The sequence below is a fragment of the Botrytis cinerea genome, chromosome 13 (genome assembly GCF_000143535.2).
Source record: "Botrytis cinerea B05.10 chromosome 13, complete sequence".
Lineage (NCBI taxonomy): Eukaryota > Fungi > Ascomycota > Leotiomycetes > Helotiales > Sclerotiniaceae > Botrytis > Botrytis cinerea.
In genome coordinates, this window is record NC_037322.1 from 419,808 (window position 1) to 442,912 (window position 23,105).

General features: G+C 42.8%; 6 protein-coding genes across 6 annotated transcripts; 4 read left to right on the forward strand and 2 right to left on the reverse strand.

Moving 5' to 3' along the window:
• Positions 1–1,362: 1,362 nt before the first annotated feature.
• On the forward strand, positions 1,363–3,219 carry BCIN_13g01120 (hypothetical protein). The gene is made up of 2 exons (XM_001557069.2): positions 1,363–2,325; positions 2,422–3,219. The coding sequence occupies exons 1-2, from the start codon at positions 1,785–1,787 to the stop codon at positions 2,916–2,918; spliced, it is 1,038 nt and encodes a 345-aa protein (XP_001557119.1). The 5' UTR covers positions 1,363–1,784; the 3' UTR covers positions 2,919–3,219.
• A 986-nt stretch (positions 3,220–4,205) lies between these two features.
• On the reverse strand, positions 4,206–5,876 carry BCIN_13g01130 (hypothetical protein). Its single transcript, XM_024696651.1, has 8 exons — positions 5,684–5,876; positions 5,526–5,630; positions 5,380–5,469; positions 5,257–5,274; positions 5,075–5,206; positions 4,944–5,024; positions 4,538–4,736; positions 4,206–4,471 (listed from the first exon to the last, which is right to left on the reverse strand). Exons 1-7 carry the CDS (start codon positions 5,814–5,816, stop codon positions 4,579–4,581), a joined length of 717 nt encoding a protein of 238 aa, XP_024552464.1. The 5' UTR covers positions 5,817–5,876; the 3' UTR covers positions 4,206–4,471; positions 4,538–4,578.
• Positions 5,877–7,285: 1,409 nt separating this feature from the next.
• Positions 7,286–9,017, forward strand: BCIN_13g01140 (hypothetical protein). Its single transcript, XM_024696652.1, has 4 exons — positions 7,286–8,028; positions 8,079–8,210; positions 8,267–8,497; positions 8,586–9,017. The coding sequence occupies exons 1-4, from the start codon at positions 7,791–7,793 to the stop codon at positions 8,822–8,824; spliced, it is 840 nt and encodes a 279-aa protein (XP_024552465.1). The 5' UTR covers positions 7,286–7,790; the 3' UTR covers positions 8,825–9,017.
• A 4,475-nt stretch (positions 9,018–13,492) lies between these two features.
• Positions 13,493–15,432, reverse strand: BCIN_13g01150 (hypothetical protein). The gene is made up of 5 exons (XM_024696653.1): positions 15,309–15,432; positions 14,954–15,241; positions 14,383–14,900; positions 14,145–14,334; positions 13,493–14,094 (listed from the first exon to the last, which is right to left on the reverse strand). The coding sequence occupies exons 3-5, from the start codon at positions 14,842–14,844 to the stop codon at positions 13,553–13,555; spliced, it is 1,194 nt and encodes a 397-aa protein (XP_024552466.1). The 5' UTR covers positions 14,845–14,900; positions 14,954–15,241; positions 15,309–15,432; the 3' UTR covers positions 13,493–13,552.
• Positions 15,433–16,277: 845 nt separating this feature from the next.
• Positions 16,278–19,410, forward strand: BCIN_13g01160 (hypothetical protein). The gene is made up of 3 exons (XM_024696654.1): positions 16,278–16,999; positions 17,074–17,232; positions 17,285–19,410. The coding sequence occupies exons 1-3, from the start codon at positions 16,884–16,886 to the stop codon at positions 19,002–19,004; spliced, it is 1,995 nt and encodes a 664-aa protein (XP_024552467.1). The 5' UTR covers positions 16,278–16,883; the 3' UTR covers positions 19,005–19,410.
• Positions 19,411–20,625: 1,215 nt separating this feature from the next.
• Positions 20,626–22,204, forward strand: BCIN_13g01170 (hypothetical protein). The gene is made up of 2 exons (XM_024696655.1): positions 20,626–21,561; positions 21,688–22,204. Exons 1-2 carry the CDS (start codon positions 20,699–20,701, stop codon positions 22,103–22,105), a joined length of 1,281 nt encoding a protein of 426 aa, XP_024552468.1. The 5' UTR covers positions 20,626–20,698; the 3' UTR covers positions 22,106–22,204.
• Positions 22,205–23,105: the final 901 nt, after the last annotated feature.

Consider the following 23,105-nt stretch of genomic DNA (forward strand, 5'->3'; position numbering starts at 1 on the left):
GGTTTGTGCTGAGATCTGAGGTTCCATCGTATAACGGACCACACCAGAGACGGTTTAAAGTCTGCATCGTTCCACGACTGTTCCTATTCCTGTTCTTGTGCTTCTCTGTGTAGGTGGAAAAGCAAGTCGGGTAGTTTGAGAGGGCTGGGATGGCTCTCATAAGACGGAGAAGGCCCAAACGTATTCACAGCCGAAGGAAGATAGTTCCTCGCAAACCCCAAAGAACTAAATCGACTCCTATATATGCGGCATTTTGATCCTTGAAATTTTATGTATACGAGCAGTTCTAGAACTCCAATCGCGGCAAAATACTACCTCTCGAGCGCTGTTTCGCATACCGTTAGACCATTACCAGGAAACGCCAAAAGCGTGAAAAAAAATACGAACCGTGGATCTATTGGAAGAAACACCAAACGATAGTGAGAAAATAGAGTATGATTTAAGCTTCTATACCAAGCTTTATCGCCAAGCCGGGAGTTACTTTGACACATCAAAATTGATCAATGGTTGGGTTACTCAGGGATGCTAAGGTCGGGGTATGAGATAGGGGTTTATTACCGATCGATTCTAGAAGCAAAGTCTTGATATATTTCTCAGGATGCAAGTACGAACAAATCAGGAGTAGGCGATTTTGTTGGATTGGGTCTTGTTGGAACATGACATGCCTTCCTATCCAAGCGATGTACAGCTACTGCCAGTTTTCGATCCCGTGTAGTCTGTATAGGTAGGTAGAACAAATTGAGACGTGTATAGCTAGGCACTTACACAAAACTAACGTACCGACTCGGTAAGTGATACCAACGAAGGAACGTCTCAATCTAACATCAGTACCGACCTTACTCCATTAAGTGTTCCATTCGTCCATCGTCCTCTGCCACTAATATCACATCTTCAAACACCAATCATGACTGCCAACCTACCTACCCACCACACAGGAGATCCAATTCTTCAAACCCTCAGTCTGTCTAACTAATATACATTCAGCTAATCATATCATGCACCACCCCGCAACTTCGCCGCGAAATGAAATTGCTCGAGCCTCATTCAAACCCTGAAATGCATCGTACCTTCCTCCTCTCCTCTCTAGCCCCAATCTCCACCCAATCATTGACTTGCACAGACATATCTAGACATTCACGTAAGATTCCAATTTCAAAAAGTAAGGGTCCTTTGGGGTCCCTACCTAGAAAGCACAGCCATAAGCCTCGTTTCATTTTGTGAGAAACGGAATCTCTCATCCACTATACCAGGTACCTCTGTACGAAGTCTAAGCTAGGGCTGAGAAAGTATCCAGCTTTAGATTCTTATTTGAATGAATCGAATCGGATTTGTACTCGTTATTTATTCATATATAATACTGAGGATGGCCTGCATTATATTTTTGTCTGGGATCTGTTCTGATTGAGGTTTCTTTTCTGTGTGACATAGGTACTATTTACTACTCTTACTTACTCTACTTTCCTCCTTCTCATATTCACTCGGTCTTTTGTCAATTCCAACATTCTCTCCATCTACTTCAGTTCGGGGCCCAGTGTGACTGTTTGTTCTCTTCTTTTACTGCTCTTTACCCCGGGTTTATTCGAGGATTCTGCTAGATCAATAAACCCATCTTCTAACATCCAGTCAATATACCCAACCGTAACATCTTCGATCTACCTCCCGGTCTTTTGACAGAACAACACGGTTTGAGTCACATCTCAACTCAAATCACTCCGTCTAACAACCACATCTTACCCATTCTACCTTTCAATAACCAATCATCACCTCCCCTCCCTACCCCAAAAATGACCGCCCCCTACACCACCTCCCCTCACATCACCAAAGTCCCCCTCGAAACCATCTCCAAACTCTCTCCCTTCTCCGGCCTCATCCTCTCCATAATCCTAATCCTCTACTTCCTCATCCGCTACTACCTCTTCGAACCCCTCCTCCTCCCCTATCTCTACGGTTCCACATTCACGACCATGCCCTCAGGCTCCGCCCTCCGCTGCGGCTTCATCAACCACCACATCGCGGGCCTCACAAAACTGCTCATCCTAATCCTCGCAGCCTATCCCTTCATCTCCGTCACTTTCCTCACCAGCTCCCTACACAGTCCCTTCGCACCAGGAAGCGAAACCACAATGGGAGATGTGCTCATCATTGCCGCGCAAATGTTGATCGCAATGTATATATTCGAGTTACTGTACCGACCGAAAATTAGTCCGGTGAGCGTGGGACATCATGTTGGAACCATTTTGATTGGTCAGAGTGCTATTGCGATAAGTTTGGATTTGGTGAAGGAGAGGGATGCCACGATTGAGTTTATTTTGTGTACGGTTTGGGGTATGTTTTTCTCTTTAACACATCCCCATCTCCTTCTCCCTCCAGTACCCCTCCCCCGTTCCCTCAACCCACTAACATAACCTCTCCCCCTCAAAGGAGCCTTCGACATCATCTCCGAATTCCTCCCCCACCTCACCATCATTCTCTACCGCTGCAACCCCACCTCCCACGCCTTCCTCCGCAAAATCTTCCGCATCGCAGCCATCACCACCTTCGCCGGCACAATCGGCGAAACAATCGTCACCATGTTTCTCTTTGGGAGTTTGTGGAATCGATGGACACTAGCGTTCAAAATCTCAACGCCCTTGTTGCATGTGGTGTTTATGGCGGCGCAGTTGTGGGGGACGTGGAATTTTGTGGGTTTGTATAGACGACAGGGGGTTTTGATGAGGGAGAAGGAGAAGAGGGACGTGGAAGAGGGAAGGGGGGCGGATGGTTTGGATGGGATGGCGGAGAGAAATGGGGATGAGGAGAGAAGTATGAGTGAGATTGAGGTGGAAAGACAGGGAGAGAGAGAATATGCTGGGAATGAGAGAAAAGAGGGAGTTGTGGTGACGGGTTGGAGTCGATTTCGGGGAATAATTCGAGTTTGAGGGATGGAGATCTTTCGTTCTCTAATGACTTTGTGAGATCTGTGAGGAAAATACACACAGCAAGGTCAAGGTTATGAAAAAGAGTGGTATTGGGTGAGGGCATTAGGCGTTAGTTACATCGAGCATTTTGGTATTGGGATATCGCATAGCATTTGGTGTGGAGTTGAAAGATATGATGGATGGATGATTCATGTATAGATATGTAAGTATTTTCTGGGACTCATCAATTGCATGCGTATGATAGATAATAGACAGAAACGGACTGGAATGATAGACAAGTAGATAGACGAAGAATTAAAACACATATTGATTGAGCTATCTTGTCGGACCTACCTGCTAAAAGGTGCTGAGTGTGCGGAGATAATATGTTGTGAGCCAGATAATCTGCCAACAGCTCCAGCAAACTCCTGACAGAACACCATCTATACCGCTCACTCCCGCACATTATAATCCTCTCCCCAATCCTCCATCTCCATACCAATCTCTTACCCAAGCCAACAACATCGTATAGAAAAATGTTATCCTATAGAAACCAAATTAGTCTCAATACCCTTCCAAATCATTCATGAAAACATCGAATTGAAAGAAAAGAGTGAAAAATAAATCAGAAGCTGAACGCGTTCTCAGCAATGACAACTTGTGTCTCTGAGTGAGCTGGGTATAACGTATGTGTTGATCATCATTTTATTTTTGGGTGCGGGGGAATGAATGGGAGGGGGGGGGGAAGGAGAGGAAAGAGGGAACGTACGGATGTGATTGCGATGGCGGCTGGTTCTTCGAGATGAAGCTGTGGTTAGTTTAGTTGTATAGTATCTCGAGCCTTATCTGCTGCGCTTCGTGGATGTAGAAGGGTGCCATGGATTTTGCGCTGTACTCAATCAAGTACGCCCGCCCGGCTTGGTTGAGCTCTCGATCAATCAATCGTATGCATGAACCATTCCCCATTCACCATCCATTGCCCGTTAACCATTGATAATTGATCGAACAATCGATGCAATGAAGCGCAAACTGCTTCGTCGCCATGATTGGGTAGGCGGGTATAGATGGTGAAGAAAAAAGGTTGCGCAGAAAGGAAGCTTGAGCTTGGAAGAAATAAATATGTGCTGGAAAAATTGGAAAGTGCGCTAGAGGGGTTTGAGGTTAGTGTGGTGGTGTGTTAGTGAGTTCTGTGTGGTGGGCGGGGTGTGAATTGGAAAATTACTTGGTGCACGCCCTCTTGGTCGGGGTAAAATATGAGGTAGGTAGGTAGGTAGGTAGGTAGGTAGGAAGAAAATGTTGTGAACGACATGTACGTAAGTGAAGTATTCACAGTAATCACCACCTTCTGGCCATGGAAAAATTAAAAATAAAATAAAGTAAAGTATAGGTCAAGGATAAAAGTTTCTTTCGATTGCTCAAACTATGATATCCGATCCTTCCTCCCATCTTCTCTTATTCCCATTTCTCTTTCCCAAATCCATGCTTGCTGTAGGAGCAGTTTCATACCATATCGTATCATTATAATAATCATTATTTATTTAAAAGGGGCGTATATCATTCAGTCATAAAGGAGTCTATTTCTGCAATTAGTATGCGATTTTGACTAATGCGTGGAGGAGGGGTGCGGGAATGCAACTCACGTAGTAATTACAAAATAAAACTCGTCAAATAGTTCATCGGCTTAAGCTTGAACGTTATCGGCTTCGCGCTTGTAGTTGTCGTAGGTACCGTAGGAGCCGTAGTTTGTGTAGCCGGTTGGGGTAGGAGTGGGAGTTGGGGTGACGGTGGATGTGGATGTGGAGGAGGTGGAGGCAGGGGTGTAGTTCTCGTAGTTGCCGTCTGTTTTGAGAAGGGATGGTTAGTTATGTAGTGGGCGAGAGGGATGGGATAATGATGCAGCGAGGAAGTTCACGGACAGTTGCCGTAATCACCATCTGAATGAACAGAGCGCAAAGTCAGCATTGCTCAGGCGAAGCCATGAGACAATTGAGGACATATGAGAATGCGAGCATGGCTTAAAGAAAGAGAGATGGAAAGTAGACTTACAATCACCGTAGTCACCGTAGTTTCCATAGTCTTCTGGGTTGGCTTCTGGAGCACGTGCTTTCTTGTTCTTGTATGCTCCGTCTAAGAGTAATGATTAGCCGATGGTACTGTGCATTATGCGTGCTACTTACAGCTTGCGTATGAACCGTAACCGGTTGGAGTTGGAGTTGGTGTAGCTGATGAAGAGCTTGACGAGGAGCTTGAAGGGGTGGCAGAAGAGGTAGCAGAAGAGGTAGCGGAAGGGTAGTTCTCGTAGTTGCCGTCTAGAATCACGGTGTTAGTAATGTATTAGAATAGCTCCCGATGTACGAACAGTTTCCGTAGTCACCATCTACAGGAGGTTGGGTCAGCATTTCATGGTCATAAATCCAAGATTCCAGAGAATAAATTGATTTGAATATGAAACCTATGAAATGTATTGGATTAAGTGACTTACAGTCTCCATAGTTTCCATAATCATCACGCTTTGCTACTGGAGCAGGCTCTGGGGCGGCTTCTCTAACTTTCTTGTTCTTGTAGGTACCGTCTATGAGAATCATTAGCCATGTGAACTTAGAAGATATGATTAATGTATCTACTTACAGCTGGCATAGCTACCATATCCAGTTGGTGTTGGTGTTGGTGTAGGTGTAACGGAGGAAGAGGATGGGTATTTCTCGTATGTTCCATAGTTTCCGTAATCGCCATCTAGAAATATGCATCAGTACTCTACTCGCAGGCCGTCATGGAGGTAGCCTTACAGTCACCGTAGTCGCCATAGTCCGCTGGAGAAGCATCAGCTTTGGCTTCTGGTTGAGGCTCTGCAACAGGTGCAGCGACAGCGCCAACGGCGGCGAATGCCAAAAGCATAATAAAGTCTCTTGAGAAAAGCATATTGAATGTAATTTGTTTGTAGTAGGTGAAATGGTAAGAGTGGAGATAGATATGAGTAACAGGAGAAGAGAGAAGATGATTGATGAGAATAATGGTCAAGTATCGTGGGTTGATAGATCTTAAATAACTTCAGGATACCACCATCCGTCTGAGTCTAGACATCCGCCTCAATGCATTGTCAAAAGTGTCTATCTAGATACATCTTACCGAAACGGGCGATACTTTCACCCACGCAAGAAAAGTATCAAATGTATCTATTCTTGGCAACGTGTCATTCAATCGGTCAAGGTGCAACTTTCTTGATAGGTATCCTATTACTCCCACGTCATAATAATTGCGGAATTCCCACTCGGGCTAACACACCGACATTGAAGTTGATAACTATTCAGTGCTATAGCAACCTAAAGACGTGATAGAACTCGGAAGTAAGGAGTACGAGACCAAGTAGATACATCTCATCCCGCACATTGTACGTATGGTATGGGGAACATCGGCTCACCAACTCAGCTTCTGAATACCTACGTATTACTATCGCGGCATCGCTTAATTCGTATCTGCATAGCCACTTGGCTAAGTGTACATTTGGGTGTTGCGGAAATATAATATCGCCGCAGCGAACATTCATAATATGTCATCAGTGAAAGGCTTATGTGAGGTTGGAATATGGTGTAATAGACCAAGGTTGCATGGCAATTGCGGGGGTCTGACAGTTTAAACTCGTGTTGGGTGGCTCGTATCTTTGACGATCTACGTTCAGGTGATTGATACGAGAACGCACGAAGATCCATTCTTTCTGATCTTGGCGTTCTGGAACGACAGGATAATTGGATAAGTTTTCAGTTGTGGAGAAAGAAAAAAATAAGATCAGTTATAGTGAAATGCTTATTATCCTGTGTTCTCATGGAGGCATGGCATGGAGAGTTTGGAGGGTATTGGGGGCATCTAGTTGAGGGTGCTCCTAGGGTGAAGAATACGAAAAAGGGTGTTGTCGAAGAAACCTTATGTTGACGTGAAAACTTGTGCGAATGGGTGAACGCTCGTTTCTCGTTTGACGGGTTAGCTGCTGCTAGCCATCAAGCTTGGAAGTGAAGTGCAGAAGCAGAAGCAGAAGCAGAAAGGTATATTTAGAAACAAGAAACAACGACGCCAAGTAAAATTGACAACACAGTGTAAAGAGGATTAGCTGTCGGACCCTATTTTCCCTTTTTTCCCGTTTTTCCCTTTTTCCCAGCAGATCCGACACTAAATGTGTAAGCGACGGACGCCCTACCTGGGAACAAACAGGATCCCTGAAAGATACCCGCATTCCGCATGTTTCTCCACTAAATAGTGATTTGTCGATCAATTTACCGGGGGGTCGGAGGGTCACCTCAAGGTTCTCAACGTGCTTACTTCATTCTACCTCGTACCTCTCTCCTCTTTCCTCCCCTCTCCCCCCCCTCTCCTCTTATCTCGCCATATCTCACCCAGATAGATCTCACCCATACCGGTACTTCCAAGCCTTCGTCGGTTCTTCCCACACACACACATTAGTTTCACGCAACCACCGAGCCGGCCTCGTACAGCACAGCACAGCACAGCACAGCACAAGTTGAATCCATTAATAAGTCTGGGAACATGCGTCATGAGTCTTTCCAATCTGGTGTCATGTTTCTTCTTATCAAATCGGATCATTGCTTCCATTCGATAGTCTAGCCTTCGATTGACTTTGACTAGACAATTGGTGCTAAAAATATTTGAACGACCTAGATGGATACTTGGATGGCGAAGTCGCTGATCAAGTCGAACGAACAAAACCTTTTCCTAACCTCACTTCGCTCATCTCCTCTTCTTACCTCAGAGTCCATCTGTATTTTCCTCTGATATCGTCGGATACTGGATACTTTATATTGTCGAATGGTTGACTGTTGTCCAAAATTTCCTTCATCTTGAACGTTGAATTGTACCCCACCAGATCCATTTGTCAACATCAACATGTCTTATTCTCCATTTTCAGACAAGTACAATCAAGTGCCTCAATCAGAAGATGGCGAGCATTTACTCGCGAATCCCGAGCCAACGTATAAGCCAGCGTCCAGACGAAATGGCATCATTTGGTATATATTATCACTCCCGGTAGTATCATTGTTGTCAGTTGGATTGGGGATATGGATCGGTTCTCGATTTGTAGCAGATCCCGCAAAATTATGCCCCAGCTATGTGCAACACTATTGTATGACCTACCATTCGATTCTTTCACCTCTTATTCTAATATGAAAATAGCTCCGATTCTGAATGATATCGACACATCATATCAGCCAGTGATGTTCAACGGATCATTCATGAAAGAAAATGCGTTCCGATTAAAAGCAGGCCCGGAGGTGGATGCAGCATGGGGAAGCTTAGGAGTACATTGTACGTACCATTGTATATATGTATCAATTGCCTCGACCCAAGCTAATTGCCCATAGACCGAAGTTTCGCATTACCGGCGAGTGAAGCAGAGAAATCCGGATTGACATCTGCTCATGTCCAAATCAACGAAAAATACGGGGGAGGATTCCCAGTCAATTTAGAAGGCCTCCATCATTTACATTGTCTTAACCTTGTGAGACAATCTCTATACTACAATTACGACTATTATCACGATCAAGGAAAAGGAGCATTTGTGAATGAGGATAATATCGTTCAATACCACGTCTGTAAGTTTATTCCAAATATCCTATTTCATTACAATCCATTCCAATTCATCTCCATATATCAATCCAAAGCTGTACTAACAACCTCCAGCCCACTGTCTAGATATCATCCGCCAGCAACTTATGTGCCAAGTCGACACCGGCGTCCTCGGCCAAGTATGGTGGGATAAATCAAAGCCACAAGCATTCGTAGATTTCAACACCGAGCATCAATGCAAAGACTTCGATGCCATAAGACAATGGGCAGAGGATAGACAATTGCCTGCCGGTGGACCATCTGATTTTCTACAGAGACCAAAGGAGAGTGATGTTCTGGAGAGCATACCTTAAGAGTAAAAGGACAAAAGTGAATGATGGGATAAATGATACATGAATCGGATGAGGTTGGTCTGGGCTGGGTCGGGCGGTATTGGGTATGGTGTTTGGAACGGGTAGGCAGGTACACGGATCCAAATGGTTTGGACCTTTGGAGTTACATACTCAAGTATAGCATAACATCAATTGTAATATTCAAGAACGACCAAGGACCGCTTATTATTACTGTGAATAAATATCTCCAGTGAGATTTTATAAATGTTTGTTTGTCTAAGCGTATTCATTTTCAATTGTCGTCTCATCTGGAAAAGAAATTCTTGTTTGCCAGGAGGCTATAAAAGTTAGGTGGTTCTTCAATACCAGACCCTATGCAGTGCGAAACTATTCACTACAGCTTAACATAGCGACGCTGTACTCATCACACGATCCTAATCTTTGTCCTCAATAGCAATATGTATCTACAGTCGAATAATCGTAATGTGGAAGATTTCTAAAAACATTGCACCAGGATTCTCACATTCGATTTGCTTCTCGATCTCATAATCTTATCATTTTCTATCTAGTTCCATATCAGGATCCTTTCATGCAATGTTTGGCCCCTCGCTTGCTCGGATGAAAAATTTCGTATTGTAATTTCTTCTGGCTTGATTCGTTTAAATCGGCATGTTCTATGGTCTTGGCCCTCGCATAATGATCATTTACTCAGAGCAGCTTCTAGTCTTTTCTTTAGATCTTCTATCCGCTCTTTTCCGGTCTCACAGCACACGATATATCTGGGGATATGGTCAGATTTTGCATAGCGTATTACATCACTCTCAGCTTTCTGGCGAGTCTTCGGAGCTTTCAAAACATCGTCATGACCTTCCACATCTTTTTGTTGGAAGTCATTTGTCGCGTTCTCTACATTTGAGAACTCAGGCGGCTCAATCCCTATATTGTTCGACTCCCTAAAGATATTGGCACTCTTCTTAACCTTTTCCAAATTCTCAACATGTTTTTTGTGAATTTATATTTGATGTTCGGCTTTGGATATTGTTTGATCTTGACAGAAGCATGTATGAATGCAGTCAAAATTATCCTTGTGGATAACAAAATTCCGCAACATGGTATTGAACAATTTGTGAATGGAGTTGTGCAACAAATGTAGTTCTGGTTATCAAACACGCCGTGGGATATTCAAGAGGTGGGGTGGCCGACTTTTTGTGGCCGACTCCTGTGGCTTTGTTTGAGAATTTTACAAAATGAGACGGTAACCATAATTCTAAATAGTGATTGACCAAATAATGAAACGCAGAGAAAGGATCAGCAAATATGTATGGAGAGAGCTGAGTCGGTCTCTTGCACAAGCAGAGCGAAAGATAAGCTTCCATACGCTAGATCTTCTACAAACCACCAGCTCTTGGTGCTGGGTGGAGATCGTGTAAAGCTATTTGCAAATGCGCACAGAACAGAGTTATGAACGAAGAGATGGAAACGGCCTGAAGATCAACGCGCAACAGAAGAATTCAAATTGAACAGATCTTCATGAGTCCTCACTGGAGAGCAGAGACTAAGCATGAAGTTTGAGTCCTCAGCAATCAACACAACATCGCACTTTGGGGGCGCTGACGTCTAAAGTTTTTCAATACTCAGCAATGCATATGGTTTGTACCGAGCAACGCTTATAAAGGCATGTTAGGAGTAAAGCACAAGAGCTTCCGATGAAGATCTGGCATTATTAGAATCAGTAGAAGGTGATGGCGGGAGAGAGCTGCCTTGGGTATATTCGAAGGTATTAGGAACGGGTGGAATTCGTTGGATGGATCCAAGGTCGACCGGCATAATTCTTCGACTTCCCCTTTTGCATTCGACACGCTCACGATTAATACCATTGAACGAATATGATTTTTTATAATAGAGTGGATGGGTCTAGCTAGGCAATGGTGTTTTGGTTCGCGGGCTTGGAATGTCATAAATAGGTAAGCCTGGTAAAATCATGACACACAGTTGGTCTTGGCAGAAAGGAGAGATCCGGTAGCGTAATCCAAATCGTATTTACTATATTGTTAGGCGTATCGTATTGCATGATGATGATATCATTGACACTTTCCGTGCAGTTCTTGGGAACAGATGCATGATTATGCCAATGTATAAAGAACATCAATCGAACAAATGAAGGTATGGTAGATATTAGATAGATTCAAGTAGTGAACAAAGTTAAGTGTATAAATATTCGTTATTTGTTCCAACGAGATGTCTGATCTTTATCTGAACAGGTGAAGGTATGGTATGGTAGACAGGTAACAGACTATAGCGATAGCATTTCGTTCATATGCTCGAGCGATTTATATAGCCTTTATTTTGTCCCATTCTTCAGCAATGGCGGCATCAGAATCCCGCGATAACTTGTCTACTATGATATTACAAATGTTAGGTCAATAGCCCCTCCAGTGATCCATCGAGGCAGAGTCACATTGGACTCGAGAGCACACGTATTACACAGACTTGGTACACTCATGCCGAAGGATTCTCGTCCGAAGCTAGCATCTTTACACTTCTCCACAGGGTGCCTGTCCACCCAACACATAATACCAAAATTGCAAGCCGATTCAAGAGCCTTCAGGCAATGGTGGAAGTTAGATGAACCAGGAAGTTTTCTATGCTGAAAAGGTGTTAAGTTTCTAGTTTCTACTTAGAGGTTAATAAGTATATTTACAAATTCCAGTCCACAATCATCTCCTGAGCTTTTAAGATTCATTGCCACATAGCTCCGTCATTGCTTGTTCCGTCGTTCAATCAATTTCAATTCATTGTTGCCAATTTCTTTCATCTTCACGATCGGACGAAACCCAATGCGGCAATCGAGAATACGAAGATGTGATGTTCCGTACCATACCTGGACTTCACAAGATAGATTGAGAGTGGTCTTCAATTTCTTTACTGTAGCTTATTACCGGCTAGTCATAACAAATCCCTTGTACTCGGACTCCGATAGTGGTAGATTGCTTACAAGGGGAGTCTTGTACAAATAAAGAGAAAATCCTGACTAGTGCAGAGGCTAGCATCATAGTCTGCTATCTTCTCGGGCGAAGACATATGGTCTCGTGGCTAATGCATAAGCTTAGTGACAGACGCATTCACTTTCGTCAACATGGAGCTTTTTCCCTTTGTGCTTCTAAACGGGATTATGAAGCCTAGAGAAAAGATAGATCTCAAAAGAAAAGAGAGGATCAGCGTGGAGAAAATGTCTATTTCCACAACGTACCACAGTACATTTTCTAGAAAGTATCTTGGGCGGGGAAGAAAATCTTATCTTTGTAAACATATATTTCACTGTCATTATTTGGACCACGCTGAAAGATACATTTACTGTCATTTCTACCACGATGTCATTTGGATCAGACGAAACCTAACTCTGCCAGTCAAGTTTAGCGAAGAATAGCCTGGTTGAGGAGAAAGCAGAATTGTTCAAAACACTGGGTGATGATCTTTCCTAGTACAATTGTTCTTCCATTTATTGTCAATGATTACGTACGTACTTCAATGATTTGCAAATAAGCCTTTTGGTTTCTATCTTTCGAAACAAAGTATCAGACAAGATGGAGTTGCTATATATCATCCGGTTTTGTAATTATAGTCATTAATTATTAGACGATAGTTCAGAAAAGTGTTCACCCCTACCTATCGAACGATAACATGAATCCCAAATCCCCGATCATAGCCAATCAGATATACCAAGCTAAAACTGCATCAGATGTTTCACCACACAACAAAAAACGGCAATGTAGGTATCTGCTGCTATCAATAATAAACTCCATACTCGAGCCAAAATCCACTCGTTAAAACTCCAGGGGTATAAACAAACACCCACACCACAAGCCACCACCCCCCCCCACATTACCTCACTAATACCCCACCACAAGCGGATACCTCTCGTGGGGGTAAACAAACCAACAAAGAAACCCCCAAAAAGGATCTCCCCCAAACGCCTCCTCCCCTCTCAGACAACCTAACCTCGCCATGAAAACATCTCCTTCTCCAAAAGTTCAAAAAATAACACTTGCAGCCTGTGGGGTTCGAACCCACGCATCTCTCGATAATGGTGTGCTTAAGAAACTTAAGACCATCGCCTTAGACCGCTCGGCCAAAGCTGCTTGTTGTGCTTGTTTGATGAATATGCGCACGATTTTTGTGTATATGTACACATTTTGATAGGGGACATTTTTAGATTGATCAAGTACCCATGGATTGAAAATTAGGGGTTTCGGTTACGCATCGAATAGGTTGCTGAAATGTTAGCTGCCCTATGAGAATTCATTGATTTGGAAATCAATGGGGCAGCAAAGTCTGGAGCAGCCGAGTACTATAAACCACTCTGAAAATCAATTGTATCTACGGTTCGTGAGATGATGTTAATGCATTGTTGTTTCTTTCTCGGTTTAAAAAGTACATCTCGAATGTGGCATCCCGCTGGCAGTTTCTCAATTCACCTTTATTAGACCTCGTTCTCCGCTACTACGATGGATATAAGATACGGATTTGACTTTCCCGCCTGTCGTTTTGTGTATAGTGAATGGATATGTATATATTATGCTAAATTTCATTTAAGCAAAATACAATTCAAAGCATAGTATGGAAGTCAAGGCGTTCTTACAGCGACCAATTCAGAATACAACATTTTATAGATTTGGTCTTTCACATAAATGTCTTATACATTCTTATACTAATTGTTTTAGATCCCCTCAGTTTCCTTGAAGAAGACTCCTAACGCTTATTCAGAATTATTTCCAGTCCTTTTACTAGCAAGAAAATACTCCCAAGCCAAGCTACAAAACAAATTATAACCAAGCAAAGCACCACAAAGCACCACCAAAGCCTCGGCGTCTTCTTGGCTACTTTCCCCATCCAACTGCTCACCCAAAACCTTTGAATATCATGATCTATGAATATTAATGTCGCAAACCACAATACGAAAAGATCGACAAATATCCATTCGAGATATACTATCGCGATTCCCAAGCCTAGAAAAGATGGCGGTTCAAATAGGCCTAAAAATATGGTGATTCCTCCAGTGATTACGGAGAGGAAATAAATGATGTAAATTAGTTTTTTGAACCAAACTTCATTTTCGATCTCAATCTTGACTTGACCCTTCTGTGCATTGGTCGAGGTTGAGGTGTATGTCTGAGACAGATCAATAGATGACGGCAATATGTTGTAATCACTAGAGGTGTCAGGAGATGTTTGTGCATCGGTGAGAAACTTCTTTCGTAGAGACATCGCATCTGGAGGGGACGAGTATGCTTCTTATAAGGTATTAGCTCGTTTCTGAGTATTGGCATGATTGTAAACTTGCCATAAAAACTCAAGAGTGGTAAGATCATAAGCGTTAAGCTAAGTACTTGTCCAAATCCCCAATCATTCTCTTCCGAAAGTACGGCCGACATCATTTCAGACGAATCAAGATTGTCTCGAGAATTGGGGAGATTTCGAATAGTAAAGATACGAACTGTACCCCAAACAAGAGCAAAAGAGAGCCATCCCAGCTGAGTATTTTAGTAAAGTGCCGTCAATAAGTATTGAGTGTTTCGTACCTCCCATATAGTTGAGTCAAAGGTCTGCCTACAAGCAACAAATATTGCGTAGAGAGACCGTAGAATTCTATAGCTCCACTTTCGTCTTCCCATCCCATTCAATCTTGATTCTATTGATTTCATATTTTTGATCCCAAAGAGGCCGGCTAACTTGTCAAAATATAGAAATTTGGCCGCCAAGGTCACTACTTGACCAATACTTTCATAGTATAACAACAATGCCCTAGTTGAGTAACTGAAAACTAGGATGAGAAATGCGAGTACAACGTAAGTTCCGTTGTACTGGATATCGAGTAGATGATCTTGCCATATCCATGGAATATCTGGCCGAAAAAGACACCATGCTGGGAAGCTCATTGGAGGACTATATTTGGAATCATTTGAAGATGCACCTATCACAGTTCCACTGACCCATCCAGCAGTATACACCATACACATTAGTATAACAGCTAGAACGCCCATAGCAACTACACGAATGACTTTGATCTTATTATTAGAGCGGTTTTCTTCCCTTAAAGCTATCAAAGTTAGTTCGGACACATTGAGATCTGACGACTCATGTCAGTCTTACCGGTAAGAGTCAATATATGTGTAAAGCTTGAAAACCAAGCAAGGTTTAATACCGTTGACCAGTATAAGAATCGAGTCCCGAAGATAATTGAGATACTCCTGCTATGAGAACCGCGATTCCTAAAACGACCTGTTGGTCGCTGAAATTTAGAATCACATTTCCAAGGGCAAATGACCAAATATCCAGTTTGGGTGTATTTTTATCTGGAGAACGGAGATGGTCGATTCTAGCTTTGGCCACACAGCATATTAGAGTGAGGTACACCGAAATAACAAATGTCAATATTGTCTGCAAGATTTGTTAGCGAATTGATTGATAGACCAGGTGATGATCAAAGAAATTCACTTGATCATACTCCAATACCTCCAATATCAGGGTTTGCTACCAAGGCCGGGTAGGATGTACAGTTCCATCCTTCGGCTTGCTCATCACCTGACGACATGCTGCCAGAAATGCTGATCTATGTATTGAACGATTTCATTTGCGAAGATGAAAAGCCAATTCAACAAAGCAAGTGAATGTCATATTATAGCTACCTTAGATTTGAATACAGGCTGGGGAGTGGTAAGAAAAGTGCTGTGGTGGCCATGCATATGGCGCAGCAATCCTATTGCCAGGGCATAACGAATAGAAAATCAGTACCCCAAAATACGGCCGGGGTGGTATTTTCAATTGACGAAATGCAAAAAAAAGAATCCAATCGAAGTGACAAATGAGATGGGAGAATTGTTTTCTTGGCAGCACTCCATCCTATCCTTCCCGCCGAATTAAGCGCTGGTTTGGCACTTTGCGTGAGCCTACTTTCAGGGCCTGTATGTAATATTCCGTGTCACCTGCATGAATAATGCAGTAAAGATACATACTACGTTGACCTCGACATAGGTATGTGACGGCGCAAGAAAGCAAGGTGCGAGTGAAAGGTCCTGGAGCAATACCAGAATCAAAAGGAGGTTCAACTACTAGTCTGAGCCAGAGGTGTCCAAACCAAACATCCGGAGGAGATTTCCCGCACATCTGAGGGAAATTCCCAAATCAGATGTGCAACAAAAGTGCGGTGGTTCTTTCCCACATGAGATTTGCAACAAAACGTCGTCGCTCTCACGAATGTGATGTTTCAATGGAAAATCGCCAATTTAGATGCGCAATTGCTTTGATTGAAGAAAGCAAACATGTGGTACGTATACCAGGTGCAAGGTTCCTCAGCCACGATGAGAATTGCACGCTAGCTCAATTCGGTTAGTCACAGAATATGCGACGCGACAATTTCTTGTCCTCGCTGACAGGAATATGCCAAGTACAATTCATTCCCGGTGAGCTTGTTCCAGACGACTGCAGACTTTGGAATCCCATCACCGCCGAGCTGAAGATATACTTCCGAATATGTAGCACCAGTGAGCGACAGCAATCCCCCGCCAAATCCCCTTATTGATCTCAAAAGCCAAGAGCCAAGAGCCCAAATGCGGAGGGAACTAAGATCACAATAGCGTCCTTCTCCACAACAATCCAAACAGACTCGACATTTGATCTCATTTGACTTCGAAATCGCCAATGAATCCTCATAGTTTCGGTCAAGCATTACCCAGCTGATATCTCTTCAGTTTCTTTCCTTGGTTCGTCAATCCAGTTCTTGATTCTTCAAGCAGGGGTTGATTCTTTCCGTCCTTGCAAACCATGATTTTGACCGACGTCATACTGTAGACGGGCCTGGCCATCTGCAAGACAACGGCAGATTGACACCAGATTTTCTGTTTTGTAAAAATTAATATGATTTTCAGTAGCACAATAGAACTTTTTTGATACACTCAATAAATGAACAAACACATTTATCGAATCGCAGCCAAGTATCATTTCTTCAATATGTTCTGATTTGAGAATTTCATCTATCATTTCATTTCTGCCAATTTGTTGGTCTTGTCTTATCTTCTTCACGATGAACGATCCGGGTCTTGATGAGCCCATCTCCCACGACGCTGATGATGTAGAGAATCAACAATGCGATGAGAGGGATGAAACTAAGGAAGATGAGGAAGCGTTCCTCGACCCAAGGTACGTAAGAGGGGAGATACTGCTTATATCGCGGCCTTCAAACCGAAAACTCTGCTAACAAACAATCTCTTCAGTCGTTGGTGGTTTGCTAGTACTGCATTTCCCCTCGTCGCCGGCACCTTTGGCCCCATGGCATCAGCATTCAGTATTTGCGCATTAGTTGTACATTGGAGGGTCTCGATACCACCCGGTGGAGTGGAGGAGCATGGAATATATATTGATGATCCGAAATGGTACGCGCTTCAAGAATCATTGGGGTGACGTTATGTTGACGCACTTGAATAGGTTGATCGGGGTAAATGCTGCACAATTAGCAATAGCCCTCATTTCGAATTTATTCCTACTATTAAATATGGCAGAAAGAGTTCGGTTCTCGATCGCCCAACCTATCACGATTATCGGCTGGTACCTGTCTTCTTTAGCATTAATTGGATTAACGGCTTGTGCATCTGGGCCTTTGACACTTCCATCTCCACCGGACCATGCTTATACGCAAGCATTCTACTATGCTCTATTTTCTGCTGGCCTATACTTCCTGGTGGCTAGTTTGATGGTGATTACGGTATACGGAGCACATAAAGGGCATTACCCGAAAGAGTTTAAATTGACTATGAGTCAAAGAACTCTGATGTTGCAAACAATCAGTTTCCTGGTATATCTACTTGCTGGAGCCGCAGTGTTTTCCCATGTTGAGTCATGGCAATATCTTGATGCTCTTTATTGGTGTGATTTTACACTTTTAACAGTTGGTATCGGAGACTATGCACCGATGACACATTTGGGAAGGAGTTTATTATTCCCATTCGCTATTGGCGGAATAATCATTCTAGGTCTCGTTATTGGTTCGATTCGATCATTGGTCTTAGAACGTGGAAAAGTTAAACTAGGGGCGAGAATGGTCGAAAAAGAACGAAGGCGTATCTTGAGGAAAACCCAAAGGAAGAATGTTGAAGTATTGAAACCTATCGCAACTGGAGAGTCATCTCTGGAATCAAACAATACACGTGTCAATGATGACGGCTTAACAGAAAGAGAAAGACGCCAACAAGAGTTCGAATTGATGAGACTTATTCAAGAAAAGGCGGCCACTAAGCGTCGTTGGACTTCTCTGATAGTTTCCGGGACTACATGGCTTTTACTTTGGTTTGTCGGGGCGGCAATATTTCGGGTTACAGAGTACACACAAAGCTGGAGTTACTTTGAGTCTCTTTACTTTTCCTACACCTCGCTCTTAACCATTGGATATGGGGATTATTACCCACAATCCAATTCAGGCAAACCATTTTTCGTTTTTTGGTCTCTGCTTGCTGTCCCCTCCCTCACAATCCTTACTAGTAACATGGGAGACACAATCGTTAAGGGCATTCGTGATGTTACTCTTTGGATCGGAAATTCTACCATCTTACCTGGCGAGAGAGGAGTAAGACATTCTCTCAAAGAAACAACAAACAAGATGACGTTTGGAAAATTATTCAAAATATCAAAACTACCTCCAGATGCTCAAGGTACTGCAGCTTCAAGCGATTCTAGAAAGGGTACTGATCTTGGCGCTGCGCAACATGAACGCGAAAATATCCAAAATCGACGTGGTGACGAACAAAAAGAGGAGAATGATAAATTGCCGGAAGATCGACATCATTATCATTGCATCCTTATTAAGGAGATTGGAGAAGTGATGAAACACCTTAAAAGCTCTCCGCCAAGAGAATACACATTTGATGAATGGGCATGGTATCTTAAATTGACGGGAGATGATGAGAGCGTGGCTGAAACCCATAGAAAGGCAATTGTGAAACCAAAGAAAGGGAAAAGGCTAGGTGGCTCAAAGGGTGAAATCGATGATAGAGAGGAGAAGTGGAGCTGGGTAGGACATAGAAGTCCGTTGATGGGGAATAAGGAGGAGAGTGAATGGGTACTGGAAAGGTTGCAAAAGACGTTAGAGAGGGAGCTGGAGGAGACGAGGAAAGAGAAGATGGAAGTGGAAAGGAGAGAACTGAAGGAGTAGCCTGCGGGAGAAAGATGTGAAGAATGAGATGCGACTAGCGAGGCATGGCGTTTGGAACAGCATTGATACCTTGGGTTTTGGTCCAGTACTTGGGACTTGGATGCGGATTTCGGCGTTTTGGCATTTACGATACCTTACTGCATATGCTTTGTACTGGGATGACGCACCTCTGATTTTATATGACAACCTATCAATAATAAAATACTCATAACTAGGTTTGCGAGCGCAAACAATTCTTCAATTCTCCTTGATAACGTCTCGTTTTGCTTTAAACGTTTGATTATCTCGTGTTTGCTTGCGAGTCGATTGGTATATACATTATAACCAGATCGTATTGTTATTTTCCTGTAGTGTATTAGAATTAAGGTTTTCTATTATGAGTGTGGAGGCGACGAGGGAAAATCGATAGATGCTCTTTGAAACTTTGTATTAAAATCGCTATAATATTCAAGTAGATGTGCTGGCAATCTCAAAGGTGGAGTATCTTTCTGACGTGTAAAGTTCTTGTATATTTCAGTTAAAAGTTTTGTTTATGTGATGCGCATCACTAAACCCTGATCGCTTGGAATTCTGTATTGATTCTCAAGGGCCGGGTCTAGCGTCGTTTTTAGACGAGGCGCTAAATTCAGGACTGGCCCGTAGGAATTGAGACCCGGTCTCTCGAAGACCGGAACGATGTTTGTGTTGATATATTGGTTGTTTTTTTTGGGTTTATTGCTTTTGTTGTTTTGAGGGGCTTTGTTATTGGTGGTATTTGTTTTGTCGAATCTATTATGATGCACTACTTTCTGGTCAGTGTACTTTGTGATTTTGTGATTTGTCTGTTGAATTAAAAATGAGATCGATTGAGTCTATTTGGGACGCATTTGAGATAGTGGAAGCCCCCCATCTCGTTTCATTTCATCTCGAGTATATTCTCAGTCAAGCTGTAATCTTCCATATTTCAGGTAAAGAGGCTGTATTAATCAAAATATCTTGTTTACTCGACTAGATCAATACTTGCGGGTAAGATTGGCCTGTCGCTGGTCGGTGTACAGATCTGAAAGACTTTGTTTGACGTCAAGTTGCTTCTAAGCCCTTTTCCCTTTCCTCGACTATGGTCCATAACACACAGCCATAGACCGAAGGGTTTTGGCCTGTGTCTTCACACCATCATGCTCACAATGACATGTATTCAAAAAATTGTTCCAACAAAGGTGGATCAGTGGGCATCTGGCTTCTTGTATCATTGCTTCTTGATCACAGAGAGGTCAGTATTTGGAGAAGGGGGGTCAATAAACGGGGTTTGTTGATAAACCCCCTTTAAAATTGGTCGGATTTTCAAACTGTCTGTGCATATAAGAGGATGTTTTTTAAAATAGATCTTTTGGATGAAGAACATGTTGGGATGAAGGCCATACTGGCATCATGGCTGCAAAATTCTTCTCTAGGCTCATAGACAATAGTGTATATTGTTATAATTTTGTTGGATTTGTAGATTAACATGGGCGGAACGTATAAATATAGCTATTGCACTTGGTATGATGCTAGTTTTATCAAATCACTCAGTTTCCATTCAACAACTTCCAGCGTTCTTGGGATATATTTCATCAATCAATTCAGACTATTCTCTAATACCTTCGAAGCGTATTCATGTCTACCGAATATATTGTCAAGGTATACTTTTAGCGCGAATAATTAAGCACCAAAGCAGCATGGTCGGCTCAAGCTCATTGTCTCCAGATGTGGAGAAACTCATTACCGATCCCGAAGTTCTCAGGGTCCTGCGACTCTTCATCTCGCTTGGGCGGACCGACATTATCAAGTTTCTAAATGAGACAGTCAATCAAGATCCCAAGGAGGTACAAAATGCATTAGATGCTGTCTACTTCTTTGTAAAACGAGGATTGCGAACTCAACGCTATCTCACATCTCAGATGCGTACCGATGCAGAACCCTCTGAGTGGCCATATGACCCTAATGAAGAAAGTTCCTTCACATCTGCCGAAAGGAAACTTGTGGATAAATGTAAGTTTGGGGCGCGATGGCCCACAGTGCGGGGCGCAATTGATATATTCCGGCGCGGGTTCATGCACTGCGTTGATAAAATGACATGGAAAGATCCCGACACTGGGCTGACATATCGCGCCTGGAATACTGTCAACATTTGCCCTCCCGACAGACGCCTATGGGACCGAAACAGCAAAGCATATGAAAGCCAGCGGTTTTGCGCATATTCGCGACTGCAATTTGTAATCTTTTACCCAGGACTAGTTAACCTCGCATTTCTAGAGCAAGGGCAAGCCGATGTGCTGGCACGGGCCGAGGCACACTTCGACAGACTGTGGGCACGCAACATGAAATTTCGCAAGACGACTGTAGATGTTACACGTAGTGTTCTGAAGAACTACGGCAGCGTTGACGACGGTTACACGAATTACGATGGGCTTTTGACCAAAGAAGAGCTTGCAAAACAGCGGAAAGTCATTCTTGTTGATTTTGACGCTCAGCGTGATGCGATGCTGAATACTGATGCGAGTGATTTTCGCGAGTTCTCTCATGCGGGCTGGTGGTTCAAGTATGGGAGGTTCTGGAGCCCTGGAAACTCGGTTGGCAGCATTCTACATTAAAATAAGATGCTGGTGGGGAAGAACTTCAGAGATCATTGCAATTTGGCCAATGACTCTTAAGAGATTCGAACCAGAGTGGCCACACGCGCAGTTAGACATTATGGACTTGGATATGTGCCCACTAAGGGAATTGAAAGCAGATCCAGATCCTTGTCAAACGTTTCACGAAAGAAGACGGGAGCAGAGAAAGAAGAAAGAGAGAGAAGTCGGGATAGACATCGACAAGAAAATAATCAAAACCCACCACGAGATAATCGAAATCGTAGAAGCTCACTAACAAGAAGTGAGAGTCTTGAACAACAGCGACAAGAGAGTAAGAGGAACACAGTAGAAGCAAGAGCGCCAGCAAAGAAATCGGACAACGGCAAGAAAGCAGAAGCAAAGTTGCCTGCAAAGGAATCAAGTAGAAAAAGTAAAAAGCCAGCTGCTAAAACTGATCCATCTTCGTCACGAACTGGTGGATCCGGGGAAGTATCCCGGAGCTATGGATAGGAAAATAGCGATAAGGCCATGTATTTTAGCCGGGGTAAGAGAAAAGAGGTAATCTATCATGATAGTAATACTGTGTCCTTACTAGTGGTATGATAAACAAACCAAGCTGTAACTTCAGTAGCCAGAGACTAGAGATTAGTGCACAATCGCCAAAAAGGACGAAAAGATAACAGATATTAAAAAGATCAGGTTGTCTTTATCAAATTTAAAGAAGATTTGGGTTAATTTTAATACCATGATTAGATAGTGTTTTGAATGTCGGATTATGTTAAGGTGTCATAATGAAATCAGAATTTCTGGTGTGGTTTTATATATATATCGTCAGACCTTTTCAGAAATCATCCATCTAGGTTACCACATGATCTCTGACAATATATTTTTGTTCGCCTGCGAATTAGACACATACGACCATAGACTGAAGAGAATTGGGCATCCCGTCCGCTCTGCCATACACAAGCTTCAGATCGGTGGATTAGTAGTTGGGTGGGTGACCACCAGCGAATCCCCACTGTTGTATGTTTCTTTTTGATTTTTTTGATTCCTAATTTTCTTGTGGAGAGAGGTGGGGGACAACGACCTTGGCGATGGTAAGAATTCCAGGGATTGTCGAGGCCTCTCACTCTGGGCGACGTACTATGAGGCATAGCGAATTGAGCTATGAATTGAGATGAAAGAATATATAAATACGTTTTGAAATTATCAATTTCATTTTTTATAAACATATAGTTCAAAATAGCTTTTCAATTGGAATTTGGATTTCTTTATACAATTAATTTTGTAATTACACTAATAAGATTTCTTGATTTCGAATTTGAGTTTGAAGCCAGTACTATAGTATTATTGTTATTCATTTACTTTTCATAATATCTAATTGTTGTTTTGTTTCGGCTATGACTTATTCAATAATGCAAAGGCCTACTTTGAACAAAAACTTTTCGAGCCAAGAATAGACTGAACGATCAAACAAGACCATAAGAGTATAGAAGGGCTCTGAACGGTT